This window comes from Callithrix jacchus, chromosome 22 (genome assembly GCF_049354715.1).
Source record: "Callithrix jacchus isolate 240 chromosome 22, calJac240_pri, whole genome shotgun sequence".
Taxonomy (NCBI): Eukaryota; Metazoa; Chordata; class Mammalia; order Primates; family Cebidae; genus Callithrix; species Callithrix jacchus.
The window spans coordinates 16,695,232-16,714,547 of record NC_133523.1 but is presented as its reverse complement, the minus strand read 5'-3'; the positions used below and the strand labels follow the sequence as shown (position 1 = coordinate 16,714,547).

Sequence of the window (19,316 nt, the reverse complement as noted above, 5' to 3'; positions counted from 1 at the left end):
ACTCAGGGGACACCCCGAAAGCCAAGCAAGGAGGTTTGGGTTGCAGAAGACACCACCCAGCAGGTTTGTTTATTTTTTAGATGGAGTCTGGCTCTGTTGCCCAGGCTGGAGTGCAGTAGCACCATCTGGGCTCACCACCACCCCCATCTCCCAGGTTCCAGCAATTCTCCTGTCTCGATCTCCCAAGTAGCTGGGATTACAGGCACCCACCACCATGTCCAGCTAATTTTTGTACCTTTTTTTTTTTTTTCTTTTTTGAGACAGAGTCTCACTCTGTTGCCAGGCACCAGGCTGGAGTGCAATGGCGCGATCTCGGCTCACCGCAACCTCTGCCTCCCGGGTTCAAGCAATTCTCCTGCCTCAGCCTCCCAAGTAGCTGGGACCACAGGCGCACACCACCATGCCCAGCTAATTTTTGTATTTTTAGTAGAGACGGGGTTTCACCATGTTGGCCAGGATGGTCTTGATCTCCTGATCTTGTGATCTGCCCGCCTTAGCCTGCCAAAGTGCTGGGATTATAGGCATGAGCCACTGTGCCTGGCCCAAAATTTGAGACTTTCATTGTACTTGTGACTTTTTTTCTTTTCTTTTTCTTTTTGAGACAGAGCCTTGCTTTGTTGCCCAGGCTGGAGTGCAGTGGCACGGTCTCAGCTCACTGCATCCTCCATGTCCCACGTTCAAGCCTCAGCCTCCTGAGTAGCCTGTGCCATCATGCCCAACTAACTTTTGGATTCGTTAGTAGAGATGGGGTTTCACCATGTTGGTCAGGTAGGTCTCGAACTCTGACCTCAGGTGATCCACCCACCTCAGCCTCCCAATATGCTGGGATTACAGGCCTGAGCCACGGCGCTCAGCTGTCCCAGTAGGTATTTATAGCATGTCCTTGGCATTCACAGTTCTGGGCCTCTCATATAAATAACCGACTTAGCCCTTGCAAAGCAGAGGAAATAGCGCTGGTCACAGCTGAGGAAACTGAGGCACATCAGCATCAAACCCCTTGCCCTGGATCCAAAGGCTGTCAATAAATTGGGCTGTAGAGAATAAACGATTGACAATGACTCTCTGGTCAGAGTGGACCACAGCTTCTGACTGGGCAGGCATGGTGGGAGCTGCCTATCTAGGCCTGGAAGGACCACAGGGAGAGTCCTAGGAAGCCTGTGGGCGTGGCTTCCACGTGACATCAAAGGAAAAGCAGGGCAGAGGTGGGGAGGACTGACAGGAGGAACGTGGCCCGGCACAGCCCATGACAGGATGAGTGCCCGTCAGCGAGGGTTATGCAAGGGATGGTGGAGTGGGTGGTTGGCTGGACCTCCCATTGTCACGCACATGGGCCCTTGCCCTTACCATGATGCCTGTGAGCAGGCACACGCCCTTCCCGCAGTAGGTGTGGGGCACCATGTCACCATAACCGATGGAGAGGAAGGTGATGGAAATCAGCCACATGGCACCCAGGAAGTTGCTGGTCACTTCCTGCTTGTCGTGGTACCTGGGGGGGCCAGGGTGGGAAAAGGGAGGGTTCAGTCAGTTTACACCATCCCCTCTGCTTCCATCACACCCCCTGGGGTGGCACCAGGGCTGCAGGGCCCTGAGTCCACCTGGCTGCATGGGGGCCGTGTCCTGTGAGCGCAGGACATGCACACCCTCTCCCCCGACAGCCCTCCCACATTCCCTTTGCCTGTCCCCCAAGCTGCTTCCCCAGATGGGGCAGAGAGAGGGGCCCAGGTGAGGCTGCATGAACATACAATCCCCCTCCCACGACAGACACACACAGACAGGAGGACAGGTGACCACGGCACCAGAAGTGGCAGGAGGTGGAGGCAAGGATTCAGGTCAGACACCAGGAAGAACTTCCCCAGCCAGCGAGTTCCCAAGGAGGGAGGAGGACTGTTTGGGGAGGTAGGAGACTGGAGGATCACACCCTGGGACTCAAGTGAAGAAGGGATGCCCATATATGAAGGACATAGGCTGGGGGACAGCATGAGTCCCCCACTCCTCCCTGACTTCAGCCAGAGGGGCTGCAAAGAGGTTCTGCCTGTGGCCATGCCAAGGGGCAGAGGGCTTGGCTCTCTGAGTCTGGGGGTGGCTCTAGGATCTGTTCCCGTTCAGCTCTCAGCCTCCAAATCCCCTTGGCCTTGTTCGGGGGCTGGGCCCCTCTGACCTGCCTTCCAGCTAACCCACTCCTTCCCAGGGCTTCGGTTGTCTGAGCCCCAACCAGCCTCTGCGGGGTTCAAGGTCAGAGGCCAACTGGGATAGCACAGACGGAGCTCTTCGGGGAGGCCCGTGCCAGGCATGGTGGGTGACAGAGCCCAGAGGGAGCAGGGTCTTTGAGGAGACCTGTGCCAGGCACAGCGAGTGACAGAGTCAAGGACAGGGCTGGGGTCAGAGGCTCCAGAAGGAAGGAGATGGAAGCCCCCCCAAATATTGGCTGTTTGGGGGCCCCCACTCCTGCAGAGGTCAAATGCCACTTCAGGCACCTCCAGTCTGGGCTTCTAGGATGCTTGCTGGGTGGGGGCATAGGGACTTATACCGAAACATCTGAGCCCCAAGCTGCCTGACCCACAGAGGGCAGGAGGGGCTGGGGTCCCTCTAGCAGGTGAAAGGGTGAGTCCCAGACCCAGAGGGAGCAATGGGGGGGGTGCCGTGGGACCACCCAGGAGCAGGGCGGGGGGGACATGCGGAAGGCAGGGGTGGATCAGAGCGAGGCAGGCAAGGGGGCTTGAAGCATTGTTGCCAGGCTCAGAATTTAGGATTGGCTGCCCGCCTGCCCTGCCCTGTGCCCCTCCCCCATCGGGGGCAGAGCACTGCAAGGACCAACCTTGGACCTCAAGGATACCGGACCAGGAGAACCCCATACCCCAACCCTAGTTCTGACCCCACCTTGAGGGGTGGGGAAGGGCTGTGGGAGCTGTCTGGGGGAACATCAGGGGGACCAAGGAGATCCCTGGAAGCCCTGACGGCCAGAGGAACCGGGGCCTTCATCCCTGAGAGCCGGACACAGACCCAGGCAGGGGGGTTTGGGGAATGGGAGCTGGGCAGAGGGATAAGAATGGGACGCTGAGGGCAAGCAGGGGTCCAGCCAGGGACCGCCCCCCCCCAGGACCTCTGCAGGGCCTCCACCAGCTAGGCGCATGGCAGGGAGACCCTCTCCCAGATAAGGCCCCTCACACCCAGGCCCAGCGGAGCCCCTCCCGCCTCTGAGGCCACCAGGACTCAGGCCTCTGGGCAAGTCCCTTTGCCAGCCAGAGCCTCGGTTTCCCTCTCTGTCGATCGGGTTGATGCCCCACCACCGTGCAGGGGTATTCACAACAGACCCCCTCCTGCTTGGAGGTCCCCAGGGCGTGGCTAGCTTTCCCTCACCCCAGCACTATTCATTCGCCTATTTTTGTTTGTGTGGGTTGGCGTGGAGTGGCACGATCCCAGCTCACAGAGATTCTCCTGCCTAAGCCTCCCGGGTAGCTGGGATTCCAGGCAGGCGCCACCACGCCCAGCCCATCCCGGATCCATTAAAGCCTTGGGAGGAAATGTGGAGCTCCCAGGGATGAACTGTGCAAACACATCAGAGCCAAGCCCTTCCTTAGTCCCCCGCCCTCCGGACACAAGGGCCCCGAGACTCAGAGAGGACGCCCAGCAGAGCGCCTCCGCCCGAGATGGGGGGACTGACCCCAACCCGCCCTGCCAGGCCCGTCCTCCCTGCCTCCCTCCCCTTGCGGCAGCTAATCTTAAATTCCTGGCGGGTGGGGGATGGCGGCAGCGGTGGCAGCGGCTGCTCTGCGCACACAGCTCAGCCGACGGTGGGACTCACATGTTTTCCCTAAAGTCCGGTGGAGCGGGCAGGGGGGAAAATGAGAGCTGGTTAAACGTGGGAGGTGGGAGGCAGAGGAGGGAGGAGGCGTCCCTGTGCCTGCTGCCTCCGCCCCCAGGGCCAGAGAGCAGGGGTCAGTCTTCCAGAGAGCCGAGGGGCCGGTCGGGAGAAGGAGGCGCAAGAGACCCTGGCGGGGAGGATGGGGAAGAGGGAGCTGGGGTCCCTCCCTGGTTGGGGGCAGCTGGGAACACAGGGCTGGGTCCTCGGGGAGGATGATTCCTGAAGCCACAAACTGGGAGACAGGAGGCACCATGGAGGTCTTGCAGTCGGGGAGACGGAAGCAATGGCCAGGGTCAGGGTCTGGGGGAGCTCGGATCCGTGAAGTCATGAATGGGCACGGAGGTCCAGGGAGAGGGGGGCTGGGGCGGGGGTCCCTGAGGCCATCCTCGGCCCAGGCCCCGGTGTGGGGGGCTCCGGGGGCGGGGGTCGCACCTCTCGCAGACGCGCACGGTCCAGGCTGCGATGATCCAGGAGGAGATGCTGAAGACCAGCAGCACCGTGCCGGGGCAGATGGTCATGAGCGTCTTCATGACGAAGCGCGTGTTGAAGGTGATCTTGTTGAGGGCCCCGATGCTGCGGCTCGAAGCGTCCGTGAAGATCTTGCTGTGCAGAAGCATCACCCGGCCCAGCAGGTAGAGGCGCAGGAACATGGGGATGGACAGCAGCACATCCACGTCGGCCTCGGCCACCGAGGGCGCGTACGTGAAGGCCAGCCGCGCTGTCCATGTGAAGCGGTAGTGGCCGGGCACCGGGTGAATGGCGCACACCGCCAGCTCCAGCGAGATGAGGAACACGCGCTCGCAGGTCATGGCGATGCGCCAGTCATCCGCCCCGTTGTCCACCATGAACAGCTGTGGAGGGGGAGAGGGGCCAGCCACGGGTGTCAGAAACACCCCCGCGCTCTCCGCTCAGCCCCGGACCCCCCAGAGAGTGATGTCAGCCTGGCCTGAAACCCCACAGGCTTGGACTTTTTTTATTTTTTTCTTTCCTTCCTTTTTTTTTTTTTTTTTTTTTTGAGACGGAGTTTTGCTCTTGTCACCCAGGCGGGAGTGAAATGGCTGATCTTGCCTCACTGCAGCCTCCACCTCCCGTCTGAGACCGATTCTCCTGCCTCAGCCTCCCAGGATTACAGGCACCCACCACCACACCTGGCTAGTTTTTATATTTTGAGTAGAGATGGGTTTTCACTATGTTGGCCAGATTGCTCTCGAAATCCTGACCTCAGGCAATGGCCCACCTCAGCCTCCCAAAGTGCTGGGATACAGTTGTGAGCACTGTGCCCAGCCTCTTTTTAATTTTCTTTCTCTCTTTTCTATCTCTCTCTCTTTCTGTCTTTCTTTCAAGTCTTTCAGCAGTGGCACAATCTCAGCTCACTGCAACCTCCCTCTCCCAGGCTGAAGCAAGTCTCCTGCCTCAGCCTCCAAGTAGCTGGGACTACAGACATGCACCACCATGCCCAGCTAATTTTTTTTTTGGTACTTTTAGTAGAGACAGGATTTCACCATGTTGGCCAGGCTGGTCTCGAACTCCTGACCTCCAGTCATCTGCTTGGCCTCCCAAAGTGCTGGGATAACAGGCATGAGCCACCACACTTAGCCAGGATTTTTCTTTTCTTTTTCCTTTTTTTTTGGAGACAAGGTCTTGCTCTGTTGCCTGGACTGGAGTGCAGTGGCACAATTACAGCTCACTGCAGTCTTGACCTCCTGGGCTCAATGATCCTCAGGCCTCAGCCTCCTGAGGAGCTGGGATTACAGGCATGCATCACCATGCCTGGCTAATTTTTTAAATTTTTTGTAGAGATGGTGTCTCCCTATGTTGCCCAGGCTGGTCTCAAACTCCTGGCCTCAAGTGTCCTCCTGCCTCAGCACTCAGATCTAGAGTGCTGGGATCACTGGTGAGGGAGCAACGATGCCAGCTTCGAATATTTCCAAGAGAAGTCAGAAACGTGACCTCATATGCAAAACTCTCTAGTTCTCAACACTGGCCACAATTTGAACTAAATAGCAGATGAGTGTTCCCCAAAAACTTCCACATGGAGTTACTAATGACCCAGCATTCACACCCCTGGACAGACTCAGAGAAATGAAAACAAGTGTTTAAGCAAACCCTTGGACAGACACATTCTCGACAGCACGAGTCACAACCTCCAGAAGTGGACACAGGTTGGCTGTGTGGCTCCCGCCTGTAATCTCGGTGCTTTGGGAGGCTGAGGCAGGAGGACCGCTCCAGGACAGAAATTTGAGACCAGCCTAGGCAACACGGCAAAACCCCATCTCTACTAAAAATACAAAAAAAATTAGCCAGGTGTGGTGGCGTGTACCTGTAATCCCAGCCTGGGGAGGCTGAAGCACAAGAATCATTTGAACCAGGGAGGTGGAGGTTGCAGTGAGCCAAGATTACGCCCCTGCACTCCAGCCTGGGCAACAGAGCAAGACTCTGTCTCGAAAAAAAAAAAAAAAAAAGAAAAGAAAAAAAGAAGTCCAGGTGTGGTGGCTCATGCCTGTAATCCCAGCACTTTGGAAGCAGAGGCAGGTGGATCACCTGAGGTCAGGAGTTCGAGACCAGCCTGGCCAATATGGTGAAACCCGGTCTCTACAAAAATACAAAAATTAGCTGTGTGTGAGGGCATGCACCTGTAATCCCAGGTACTTGGGAGGCTGAGGCAGGAGAATCACTGGAACCTGGGAGGCGGAGATTGCAGTGAGCCGAGATTGTGCCACTGCACTCCAGACTGGGCAACATGAGCAAGACTCCGTCTCAAAGAAAAAAAAAAAGAAAAGAAAACTTATGTAGAGACAGGGTCTTGCTCTGTTGCCGAGGCTGGTTTCGAACTCCTGGGCTCCAGCAGTCCTCCCTCCTTGGCCTCGAAAAGTGCTGGGATTCCAGGTGAGCGCACCCGGCCCTTCACTGTACTTTTCTCTTCCTTCTGAACGTATGTATAATTCCTAAGTATCAAGTTTTTTCGTTTTTCACGTGTCATTTTAAAAATAAGAAGCAATAAAGTCATTCTAAAATAAGAAAAAGAAAAAAAAATCACTTCCTTAAAATGTGGCGGCCTTGCGTTCTAGGGGCCTCCTCCGCTCACACATCCGCAGAGCGCAAAGCGTTGACATAAAGGACACCCTGCAGTGCCACTGCTACCCCCCCAACCCTGGGGGCCTTGATGGGGGGCCCTGACCATGTCCTGGGCCTGATACATAACATCTGTCAGTCCCGAGCCGGGACCAATCATATTGGAGCTGGAGGCAAAGGTAACCTCAGGAGTTTGTCCACACCCCCTCTCCCCACCCCCATGCCCTGCCCTTTTTTTTGAGACCTGATCTTGCTCTGGCAGAATCACAGGTTACTGAGGCCTCAAACTCCTTCCTCTTTTTTTTTCTTTAGAGGAGTGGGTCTTGCTGTGTTGCTGCCCGTACTGCCTCTGGTTTTTTGGTTTGTTTTGTTTTTTGAGACGGAGTTTCATTCTGTCCCCCAGGCTGGTGGCCCGATCATGACTTGCCACAGAGCCTTGACCTCCCTGGGCTCAGGTGATCCTCCTGCCTCAAGCTCCCAAGTAGCTGGAACTACAGATGTGTACCAACATGGCTGGCCAATTTTTAAAAAAAATTTTGTGTAGAGACAGAGTTTCACCATGTTGCCCAGGCTGATCCTGAACTTGGGCTCAAGTGATCCTTCTGCCTCAGCCTTCCAAAGTATTGGATTACAGGTGTGAGCCACTGCATTCAGCCTGAATTACACTAAAAAAAAAAAAAAGCCGAGTCTGTGGCTCACACGTATAATCCCAGCACTTTGGGAGGCCAAGGCAGGAGGATCACTGGAGTCCAGGAGTTTTCTTTATATAAAACCACAATGGTTTTAAACGCAGCTGGGCATGGTGGTCTGTGCCTGTGGTCCCAGCTACTTGCAAGACTGAGGCAAAAGGATTGCTTGATCCCACAAGCTGGAAGTTGCAGTGAGCTCTGACTGCACCATTGTACTCCAGCCTGGGTGACAGAGCAAGATCCTGTACTTAAAAAGAGAAACAGGCCGGGTGTGGTGGCTCCCACCTGTAATCTCAGCACTTTGAGAGGCTGAGGTGGGTGTATCACTTGAGGTCAGGAGTTCGAGACAAGCCTGGTCAACATGGTGAAACCCAGTCTCTACAAAAAATATAAGAATTAGCCGGGCGTGGTAGCAGGAGCCTGTAATCCCAGCTACTCGGGAGGCTGAGGCAGGACACTTGAACCTGGGAGGTGAGGGTTGCAGTTAGCTGAGATTTTGTGTACTCTAGCCCGGATGACAGAGTGAGACTCCATCAAAAAAACAAAAATTGGCCGGGCGCGGTGGCTCAAGCCTGTAATCCCAGCACTTTGGGAGGCCGAGGCGGGTGGATCAGGAGGTCAAGAGATCGAGACCATCTTGGTCAACATGGTGAAACCCCGTCTCTACTAAAGATACAAAAAATTAGCTGGGCATGGTGGCACGTGCCTGTAATCCCAGCTACTCAGGAGGCTGAGGCGGGAGAATTGCCTGAACCCAGGAGGCAGAGGTTGCGGTGAGCCGAGATCGCGCCATTGCACTCCAGCCTGGGTAACAAGAGTGAAACTCTGTCTCAAAAAAAAACAAAAAAAACCCCCCACAAGTGTGTGTGTGTGTGTGTGTGTGTGTGTGTATGAAATTCACATGGCCAGGCATGGTGGCTCACACCTGTAATCCCAACACTTTGGGAGGCCAAGGCAGCAGATCATGAAGTCATGAGACCAGCCTGGCCAACATGGCGAAACCCTATCTCTACTAAAAACACAAAAATTAAATTTGCCAGGCATGGTAGCACATGCCTGTAATCCCCGCCATTCAGGAGGCTGAGGCAGGAGAATCACTTGAACCTGGGAAGCGGAGGTTGCGGTGAGCTGAGATCGTGCCATTGAACTCCAGCCTGGGCAACAGAGCAAGACTCCATCTCAAAAAACAAAAAAAGAAATTCACAAACCCTACAATTCTCCCATTTAGAGTGCACAATTCAGTGGCATTTAGTACATTCAGTGTTTGCAGCCACCACTTCTATTTAATTTCAAAACACTTCCATTACCCCAAAAGGAAGTCCTGTCCCCATTAGCGGTTGCTCCCTTTCTCAGCCCCCGGCAACCGCTGATCTCCTTTCTGTCTCTGCGGATTTGCGTCTTCTGAAAATTTCACATAAATGGAAGCACGCGATTTGTGGCTGTTTGTGTCTGGCTTCTTCCGCTGAGCGTCCTATTTCTGGGGTTCATCCGTGTTCAGTATCAGAAATTGTTATGAGTTGACCTGTGTTCTGCTGTAAAAGATATGCTGGCATCCTAACCTCTAACACCTAGGAATGTGCTCTTATATGGAGACAAGGTCTCTATAGAGGTCACCTCGTTAAATGAGGTCATCGTAATGAGGTTGGCTAGTTAAGATGATTCCTGGCCTGGAATCAGGCCAGGCGCAGTGGCTCATGCTGTAATCTCAGCACTTTGGGAGGCTGAGGCGGGAGGATTGCTTGAGCCCAGGAGTTCAAGACCAGCCTGCCCAACACGGTAAGACCCCTTTTCTACAAAAAAAAAAGCAAAAAATTAAAAATGAGCTGGGGGTGGTGGCAAGTGCCTGTAATCCCAGCTACTTGGGAGCTGAGGTGGGAGGACTGCTTAAGCCCAGGATGTCGACGCTGCAGTGATCTGTGATCAAGCCACTGAATTCCAGTGTGGGCGACAGAGTGAAACACTGTCTCTAAAAAAAAAAAAAGGTGGAATCATCTGATTATAATTACAGTGGGCCCTAATCCAATAATGACTGGTGTTCTCATAAGAAAAAAGAGGGGGGAAATTTGGACACACAGACACTCTCACAGGGAGAATAGCATGTGAGCCTCAGGCAGACGTTGGAGAGGCACAGCTCCTAAGCCAAGAAATCCCAAAACTGCCCGCAGTCACCAAAAGCTAGGCGAGGCCTGGGACGGATTCTCTCTCTTGGCAACGCTCAGAAGGGACTAACTGTGCTAACGCCTTGATCTCAGATGTGTACACTCCAGAACTTCCAGACAATACATTTGTGTTGTTTCAGTGTTTCATTCTTTTGTTAAGGTTCAACAGACCAGGTGCAGTGGCTCACGCCTGTAATCCTAGCACTTTGGAAGACCGAGGTGGGTAGATCACCTGAGGTCAGGAGTTCAAGACCAGCCTGGCCAATAGAGAGAAACCCCATCTCTACTAAAAATACAAAAATTTGCCGGCCATGGTGGCGCATGCCTGTAATCCCAGCCACTCAGGTGATTGAGGCAGGAGAATTGCCTGAACTCAGGCAGCAGAGGTTGCAGTGAGCTAAGATTGCGCCATTGCACTCCAGCCTAGGTGACACAGTGGGACTCCATCTCAAAAAAAAAAAAAAAAAGGTTGAATGTTCCATTATACAGGTGCACTACATTTTATTTATCCATTCAAGCCTGGCTTTTTTTTTTTTTTTGACAGCCTCGCTTTGTCACCTAGACTGGAGTGCAGTGGCACGATCTTGGCTCGCTGCAACCTCCGCCTCCCAGGTTCAAGTGATTCTCACACCTCAGCCTCCCGAGTAGCCTGGGACTACAGGCACCTGACATCACGCCTGGCTAATTTTTGTATTTTTGTAGAGATGAAGTTTTGCCATGTTGGCCCGGCTGGTCTTGAACTCCTGACCTCAAGTGATCCACCTACCTTGACCTCCCAAAGTACTGGGATTCCAGGTGTGATTTTTGGCTACTTGTTATCAACGTGCGTGTGTGGCCGGGCAATGTGGCACACACCTGTAAAATCCCAGCACTTTGGGAGAGTGAGGTGTGCTGATTACTTGAGCCCAGGAGTTTGAGGCCAGCCTGAGGAATATGGGGAGACACCATCTCTACAAGACAATAAAAAAATTATAGCACTTTGGGAGGCCAAGGTGGGTGGATCACGAGGTCAAGATATCGAGACCATCCTGGTCAACGTGGTGAAACCCCGTCTTTACTAAAGATACAAAAAATTGGCTGGGCATGGTGGCGCGTGCCTGTAATCCCAGCTACTCAGGAGGCTGAGGCAGGAGAATTGCCTGAACCCAGGAGGCGGAGGTTGTGGTGAGCTGAGATCACGCCATTGCACTCCAGCCTGGGTAACGGGAGCAAAACTCCGTCTCAAAAAAAAAAAAAAAAAATTAGCCAGGCATGATGGTGTGCGCCTGTGGTCCAAGCTACTCAGGAGATTGGCAGGAGAATCTCCTGAACACAGAGGAGGTCAAGCTATGATCGCATCACTGCACTCCAGCCCGGGCAACAGAATGAGACCCTGTCTCAAAAACTAAATAAACAGGCCAGGACCAGTGGCTCACAGCTATAATCCCAGCACTTTGGGAGGCCTAGGCAGGCAGATCACTGGAGGTCAGAAGTTCAAGACCAGCCTGGCCAACATGGTAAAACCCCATCTCTACTAAAAATACAAAAATTAGCCGGCGTGGTAGCTCACACCTGTAATCCCAGCTACTCGGGAGGCTGAGGCAGGAGAATCGCTTGAACCCAGAAGGCGGAGGTTGCAGTGAGCCGAGATCGCGCCATTGCACTCCAGCCTGGAAACACCTGTGTGTCCCAGAGTCTCGGCTCAGCCCCTCACCTTCTCACTATCTATTCTTTTTTTGTAAATAAATGAAAATTAAAACACAGATGTGTGTTTTAAGGAAATCTAGAATGATGGAAACTGTGTCTTTACGGAGGCCATTTTTCTCTCAGGAGCGACTGCTCATCCTTTTATGTTTTGGGGGTGGGGTCCCAGGTGGGCTGGTGTGGGGGATCTGGTGTTTGGAGAGAGAAGCTGCTTCCTGCAGCATTCAGCACCTACCTGGATCTCCCGGGCGTGGTAGAGGACAACGAGACCCAGCAGGATCGCCGTGGAGAGGCTGATGAGGCATTTGAGCGCGAATGAGTACAGAGACTCCTGCGAAAAGAGAGGACACAGCCAGATGGATGCTGGAGGCGGCAGGCGGTGCTCCCGTCCCCCTACCCTGGCTCCCGGGCAAGGGAGTCAGCCAAATGGTGCTCTTCCCAGTGGCTTCCCCCACTGTACCCCGACTTTCTGCTTTCCCCAGTCCTGGGGCCACTGTGTGTGAAACAGCTTCATCAGGGCTGGCGTGTAGCAGGTGCTGTGCTCAGGAAGCAGTGCTCTCCTGCCCTTATTCCTGGGGACTGGGCTGATGGCAAGATGTGTCCAGTGCTTCACAGTTTACGAGGCCTGGCCTCACGTGGGCACAGCACTTCACAGTTTATAAGGCCCAGCCTTACAAGGACACACTAAGTCACAGTGTATAAGGCCCAGCATCACGTGGGCACGGCACTTCACAGTTCATATGGCCTGGCGTCACGTGGGCATGGCACTTCACAGTTTATAGGCTGACACAGCCTTGATCTCTCTCCATCCTCACACACTCTTGGTGGCAGGAGGGGACCCACAACCAGGCTTATAATCTGCACATGCTCACTTGCGGAAGGGAGGAAGCTCTCCCGTTGCTCCCTGGAGCAGGCCCATTCTGGGGCTCCCCTGTCCTTGGGGGAAGCGCCCTCTCTGCCTTAAGCCAGGATGCAGCCCCTTGACACCCAGCCAGGGAATGGGCTGAAACCTGCCCTCCCCACATGCGGCCTCCCTGCTACCTTCCTGGAGGTGGGTGTGCCAGAGGCCAGGAACCCCTCATCTCCAGGAGCCCCCCAACACCCCCTACCTCCTGGGGGGCCCTGCCACCCCCAGCCCACGGGCCCGGTGGAGCCTCCCTGGGGTACCTGGGAGGACCGCGCCTACCTTGGTATATACGCCCCAGGACAGCTCAGTCTCCGTCACCATGACGACGACGCCAAACATGCCGAAAATGAGGGCATAGTCACTGAGGCGCTTCCGCTTCTCAAAGAGTGCCCGCCGGTGGCCCAGGCGGTGGCCCACGTTTGAGGGCTTCCCCGAGCCCCTCCGCCCGCCAGCCTCATCTTCCTCATCATCCTCCTCATCATCCTGGTCCTGGGGCTGCCCTCGGCGGCTGCCGGGCGAGGGCACGGCTGGCTCACTCTTGGCCACCACCACCTGGAGGCCCGGGCTGTGCGGGGGCTGCGGGGGACAGCCAGCCTCGGGGTCCGGAGGTTCTCGTCCCAGGGCGCCTGGCCCACTGCCCAGAGGCCGCCCCACGCCGCCATTGTAGCTGTGGCTGTTCATGACTACCTGGGTGCAGGGCTTGGGCTCGCTGCAGGCCGCCTGGGGCCCGGCATGGCTCAGCGGCGGGGCTCCTGCGCTGACCTGCAAGGACACAGAGGGACATGGTCACAGTAGGGTCCAGCTCACTGACCAGAGAGACAAGGACCATCCCGGCCATCCCAGAACATTCTAAGGCTTAGGAGTGGCCTTGGGAGCAGTGAACCCAGAGCGCTGACACACACTTGGGTTTACCATCCCAAACATCTGAGTCAGCCTGAATCCCTCCCCTCCTGGAAGCTCTCCCGTGGCTCCCCACTGCCATCCCATTGAAAAAAAAACTCCAGAGATGGGCATGGTGGTGCAGCTCTGATAACAGCACCTACATAGACGGAAGAGGCAGAAAGATCACTTGAGGTCAGGAGTTCGAAACCGGCCTGGCCAACATGGCGAAGACCCTGTTGCTACTAAAAATATAAAAATTAGACAGGTGCAGTGGTGCACACCTGTCATCCCAGCCACTCGGGAGGCTGAGGCAGCTTGAACCCAGGAGGCAGAGGCTGTGGTGAGCCGAGATCTCACCACGGCACTCCAGCCTGGGGGGTAGAGTGAGACCATGTTTCAAAAAAAAAGAAAAAGATAGGCCGGGCACAGTGGCTCACACCTATAATCCCAGCACTTTGGGAGGCCGAGGCGGGTGGATCACGAGGTCAAGATATCGAGACCATCCTGGTCAACATGGTGAAACCCCGTCTCTACTAAAAATATAAAAAATTAGCTGGGCATGGTGGCGCGTGCCTGTAATCCCAGCTACTCGGGAGGCTGAGACAGAAGAATTGCCTGAACCCAGGAGGCGGAGGTTGCGGTGAGCCGAGATCGCGCCATTGCACTCCAGCCTGGGTAACAAGAGTGAAACTCCATCTCGCAAAAAGATAAAAATAAAAATAAAAACAAACAAAATAAAGTAAAACAGCAAACTCTTCACTATGGCCGAGGGGCCCTCTGTATATGGTTCCCACCCATCTCATCCTTCTTACTCTGCCCAGACCCAATCCCTCCAGCCACAATCGCCTCCCAATCACCAAACTCCAACAAGCTCATCCTTCTCCAAGCCTTGGCACAGGTGGTGCCCTCTGCCTGGAACACCCCCCCACCAGAACCCTGCCTGCTGACTTTCTGTGCATCCAAATACCTAGAACGATGCCTAGCAAACAGGTGACACTCAGTGAACACTTGCAGAATGCCAGAAGATGAAATCTACCAGCGGACTTGCCTGAGAGGATAGGCTTGCTAATGACATACTTAGAAGGTGGTTTTCTTTTTTCTGTTTTTTGAAATGGAGTTTCGGTCTTGTAGCCCAAGCTGGACTGCAGTGGTGCGATCTCAACTCACTGCAACCTCTGCCTCCCAGGTCCAAGCGATTCTTCTGCCTCACCCTCCCGAGCAGTCAGGATTCAGGCATGCGCCACCATACCCAGCTAATTCTGTATTTTTAGTAGAGATGGGATTTCTCTGCATTGGTCAGGCTGGTGTCGAACTCCTGACCTCAGGTGATCTGCCCGCCTCAGCCTCCCAATATGCTGGGATTATAGGCATGAGCCAGCGTGCCCAGCCAGAAGGGGGTTTTCATCTGAGCTCACCCTCTTCCGACCTTCAAACTCTTCGAGGAATTAACCTCACCCCACTGTGCCTCCTGCATTTGTAGGCTCAGGCTGTGGGCTGTGGGATATTAGGGGCCCTGGCTGTGGCTCAGAGATCCTGAGGTTCCCTCGTGACTCGGCAAGAGGGGATCCATCATCTCCAAACAGACTCCGGGACCAGCAGGGCAATGCAGGATTTAACACTTGGAGTTAAATCAATCTGGAATGGATTCTGCAGGGCTTTGTAAGATATAAGAGACTCTTGGCTGGGCTCTGTGATCTCAGGTCAGCCTCAGTTTCCCTGCCAGGCTATTGAGGGGCACCCTGTGTAATCAGAGAGCAATGCCCTGTGGCATCATGGTGACAGCAGGGAGTGCAATGACGATGACATGATCAGGCTCACCAAGACACTGATGAGTCCCTGGATCCAGCTTATCAGACTCTCACCTGCCCTGCCCAGCGCAGTATCTCAGACCCTCGCGTGCACTGAGGTGATGATCCTCACTCACTGCAGCCTCGGACTCCTGGGCTCAAGTGATCTTCCCACTTCAGCCTCCCAAGCAGCCATGACTGCAGATTTGTGCCACCACCCCAGCTAACGATTTGTTTTTCAGAGATCAGATGAGACTGGGTGCATTCAGGGTGGTGTGGCCATAGACGATTTATCTATTTATTATCATTATATATATTTTTTGAGGTGGAGTCTCACTCTCGTCGCCCAGGCTGGAGTGCAATGGCACAATCTCAGCTCACTGCAACCTCCGCCTCCCGGGTTCAAGTGATTCTCCTGCCTCAGCCTCCTGAGTAGCTGGGATTACAGGTGCACTCCACTACGCCTGGCTGATTTTTTTGTATTTTTAGTAGAGATGGGGTTTCACCATGTTACCCAAGATGGTCTCAATCTCCTGACCCTGTGATCCACCCGCCTCAGTCTCCCAAAGTGCTGGGATCACAGGCGCGAGCTATCAAGCACAAACGGATTTATTTTTATTTTTAGCAGAGATGAGGTCTTGCTACATTGTCCAGGCTGGTCTTGAACTCCTGGGCTCCAGTGATCCTCCCTCCTCGGCCTCTCAAAGTGTTGGGATTACAGGCATGAGCCACCGCGCCCAGCCCTAGGTTCCATTCTTTACGTAGTGTTATGAATCCTCCTAACACAGCCAAGAAGTGGGTCCTGAGATTTGGCCAGTTTTGCAGGTGGGGAAACTGCACGGTGTTGTGAAAGGACCCGCCTGAAGCGACGCCATCTCCTTGCAAGGAACATTCTGGACGAGTCTCCTTTGTGGGACTTTCCCGACAAGCTGGGCAGGGGTGGGTGGAGGACCAAGTGCTGGCTCCTTTGAAACGGTCACAACAGCGTGAGCTGGGGGTTCCCCACGTGCCAGGCCAGGAAGAAGGGTTGAGGGGCAGCTGTGTGCACAGGCAGGACATTTCCCTCCCCCAGTGGGGGTTACAGGCTAAGAGACCGTCATTCCAGGACACAGCAAGTGAGCCACCCTGTCTGGGCGTGGTGGCACAGGCCTGCCATCCCAGCACTTTGGGAGGCCAAGGTGGGTGGATCACTTGAGGTCAGGAGTTCGAGACCAGCCTGACCAACATGGCGAAACCCTGCCTCTACTAAAACTCCGAAAATTAGCCAGGTGTGGTGGTGGGTGTCTGTAATCCCAGCTACTCGGGGGGCTGAGGCAGGAGACTCAGTTGAACCTGGGGGCAGAGTCTGCAGTGAGCTGAGATCATGCCACTCCACTCCAGCCTCGGTGACAGAGAGAGGCTCCGTCTCAAAAAAAATTAAAAAAAAAAAGATGAGCCACACTGCTGGTTGGGACACGGGTGACAAGGGTGACCTTGGCCACTGCACACATTGCAAGACCACCTGTGTCTTTGCCCGGCACTCCCCACACTGTGTCTGTCCCCTCACTATGTGTCTCTAGATATTAGTGCCAGCACACAGGAGTGCAAGAATCATTCCTTCAGGGCTGGGCGCGGTGGCTCACGCCTGTAATCCCAGTACTTTGGGAGGCCGAGGTGGGTGGATCACCTGAGGTCAGGAGTTCAAGACCAGCCTGGCCAACATGGTGAAACCCCGTCTCTACTAAAAATACAAAAATTAGCCAGGTGTGCTGGTGGGCGTCTGTAATCCCAGCTACTCAGGAGGCTGAGACAGCAGAATCGCTTGAGCCCGGGAGGCGGAGGTTGCAGTGAGCCAAGATTGTGCCATTGTACTCCAGCCTGGGCAACAAAAGTGAGACTCTGTCTCAAAAAAAAAAAATAAATAAATCAAAACCCTTTGTCTTCCAAAAAATATAAAAATTAGCTGGGCGTGGGAGGCTGAGACACAAGAATCACTTGAACCCAGGAGGCAGAGGATGCAGGGAGCCAAGATTGCACCACTGTAGTCCAGCCTGGGTGACAGAGTGAGACCCTGTCTCCAAAAAAAAGAATCATTCCTTGAATGGCCAGGTGATCTCACGAGTCTCACAACTTGTCCCGCCCCTCCCCACCCTCACCTGGCACATCAATCAGGCTGTGGTTTCCTGTGACCAGGTGTTTCGCAGCTTATAAGGCCTGACCTCCCACAGGCCCAGCACTTCCCAGTTTATAAGGCCTTGCCTCCTGTAGCCTGGTACTTCACAGTTTATCAGGCCTGAACTTCTGCAAGCCCAGCACTTCAAGTCTATAAGGTCTGGCCTCCTGTGGGCCCAGCATTTGACAAGTTTATGAGGCTGACCTTGGCCCTGATTTTTCCTCTAACCTCTCAAATACTTAGGTGGGCCTTCTGCTCTGAGTCTCAAGCCTCTGCCCAGCACCTGAACGTCCGCTGGCTGCCAGGTGGGGCTGGGAGCTTGTACTAGGGTGTACCCAAGGATCTCAGATCCTGTCCTCATCCAGGGGGCCCAGGAAAACTCAGGCACCCCTTCCACCATTTCCCTGAGGGTGCAAAAGTTCCCTGCCCCGGACGGGGGACATGGGGAGGAGAAGTGGGTGGCCTGGCAGACAGAACCCAGAGGGGGTGTGGGCCTCCAAGGGCCTCTGCAAACGACCTTCTGAAACGCACCAATGAAGATGCAATTTGGGGATGTGACTCAGCCACCCGACGCATGGGCCAAATTCAGCCGTGTGTCTGCCATGTTCCTCCTCGCCTGGCAGCCGCGTCCTAAGGTGCCCTGGGCAGGGAGGGGGTGGGGAGGAGGAGAGAAATGGCAAGTGGCTTCCAAGAGGGTGGAGGGCTTTCCTGGCACCCACCACGTGATCTGGCGGACGGGGCTCTTCCTGTGTTTTGAGCCCAAGATCGGAATGATCACATGTAATCCCTGTCACCACCAGTGAGCAAGGCGGCATTCCTGTTCCCATTTTACAGATGGGAGAGAGAGCTCAGAGACGTTCAGCACCTTTTGGCCAAGGTCACCCAGCCAGGAAAGGCAGGGACTAAATTAGTGCCATCTAGGTGTGGCAGGTCGCAGGGTCTGCTTTCTGGGAGGGAACCAGCCTAGTCCTGCCCTCGAGAAGCCACCAGCTTGGAGCAGAGAACCGATGTGTACCTGGTCCTTCCCCGTTCCTGGGTACATATCTCCTCTCCCACTGCAATCTGGGCCTGACACTGGCATCCCTGGGACCCTCAGGGATTCCCAGAGACCCAGGAGCCCCTGCAAACTCTCAGCCAAGGTTTAGATGTCCATGAAAGGGTATGTTTTTCTGAGTGACAGCCCTGGGTTTGCCAAGTGAGGAATACCACCCTATTAGCCAGGAATGCACCTGGAGTTCCAGCTACTCAGGAGGCCAAGGCAGGAGATGGATTGAGCCCAGGAGCTGGAGACCAGCGTGGACAACATAACATAGCCACATCCTGTCTCTAACAAACAACAAGCATCTGACCGGGCGTCTTTGGGCTGAAAGGTCTTTGACACTGCCTTACTTTTGTTACCCTCCCTTCCCTGAAGCCTGGGGTGAGGGGATGAGCAGAGAACCCCCTTCTATACCCTCCCTGGAGACACAGACTTCTGGGGGAATCTGGTGTCACTGGAGGGGGGGACCAAAGAGAGCTCTTGAGGAGAGGATAAGGGTGGCAGGGAGCAGGGCTGATGGCTCCTCTTAGATTCCCAACAGGATACGAGAAGAGACAGAAACCAGCCAGGATCCCAGAGCCGTCCAGCGAACATTTTTACAAATGACAGGCTGGTTGACGCAGCCACTGAAGAGGGGCCCTCAGGCACCCCCTGCCAGAGAGAAAGCTACTGTCCCCTCCTTGGCCACCTGCTTTATAAAAGCTCCCCGTGGTGCTCCCGCACCGTGAAGGTTGGTGTCCAGAACAGAGTGAGATCTTGGCAAATGCTTTGTAGGCTGCGAGCTCAGTGCTACTGATTTCTGTTCTTCACAACTGGACCAGGAGAAGGTGCTCCCTGCCCCTCAATCCCCAAGGCACACCGCCCCTGCCCTGCAAATGCACACCCAGGGGCTTCCAGGTACCACAGCCAGATCAGCACACAGCAGAAACTTCTGGGACATGTGGGCCTGTTGTGGGTCCCCAGCGGGCACAGTCAGAGGCCAGGTGTCTCTGCTGAGGTTGGGGAAGGTCTCCGAGGATCCCACCTTCCCACCCCCTCCCCCTCCCCTCCCTCAGTACTCCTGGGGCCCTAGCTCTGCAGGGCA

The 19,316-nt window shown here is 54.8% G+C and overlaps 1 protein-coding gene across 6 annotated transcripts in view; it reads right to left on the bottom strand.

Moving 5' to 3' along the window:
* Positions 1–19,316, bottom strand: part of KCNN1 (potassium calcium-activated channel subfamily N member 1) — a 51,427-nt gene that overhangs the window by 15,162 nt on the left and 16,949 nt on the right. For all 6 annotated transcript variants that reach the window (XR_008478775.2, XM_078361792.1, XM_054250611.2 and 3 more), the window contains 4 exons: positions 12,652–13,134; positions 11,701–11,796; positions 4,295–4,713; positions 1,345–1,486 (listed from right to left, as the gene is read on the bottom strand). Coding sequence is in view for 5 of the 6 variants with exons in the window: in XM_035284046.3 (XP_035139937.3) it covers positions 1,345–1,486; positions 4,295–4,713; positions 11,701–11,796; positions 12,652–13,134 (1,140 nt within the window). In the remaining variant the exon portion in view is untranslated. The remainder of the gene's footprint in view (positions 1–1,344; positions 1,487–4,294; positions 4,714–11,700; positions 11,797–12,651; positions 13,135–19,316) is intronic.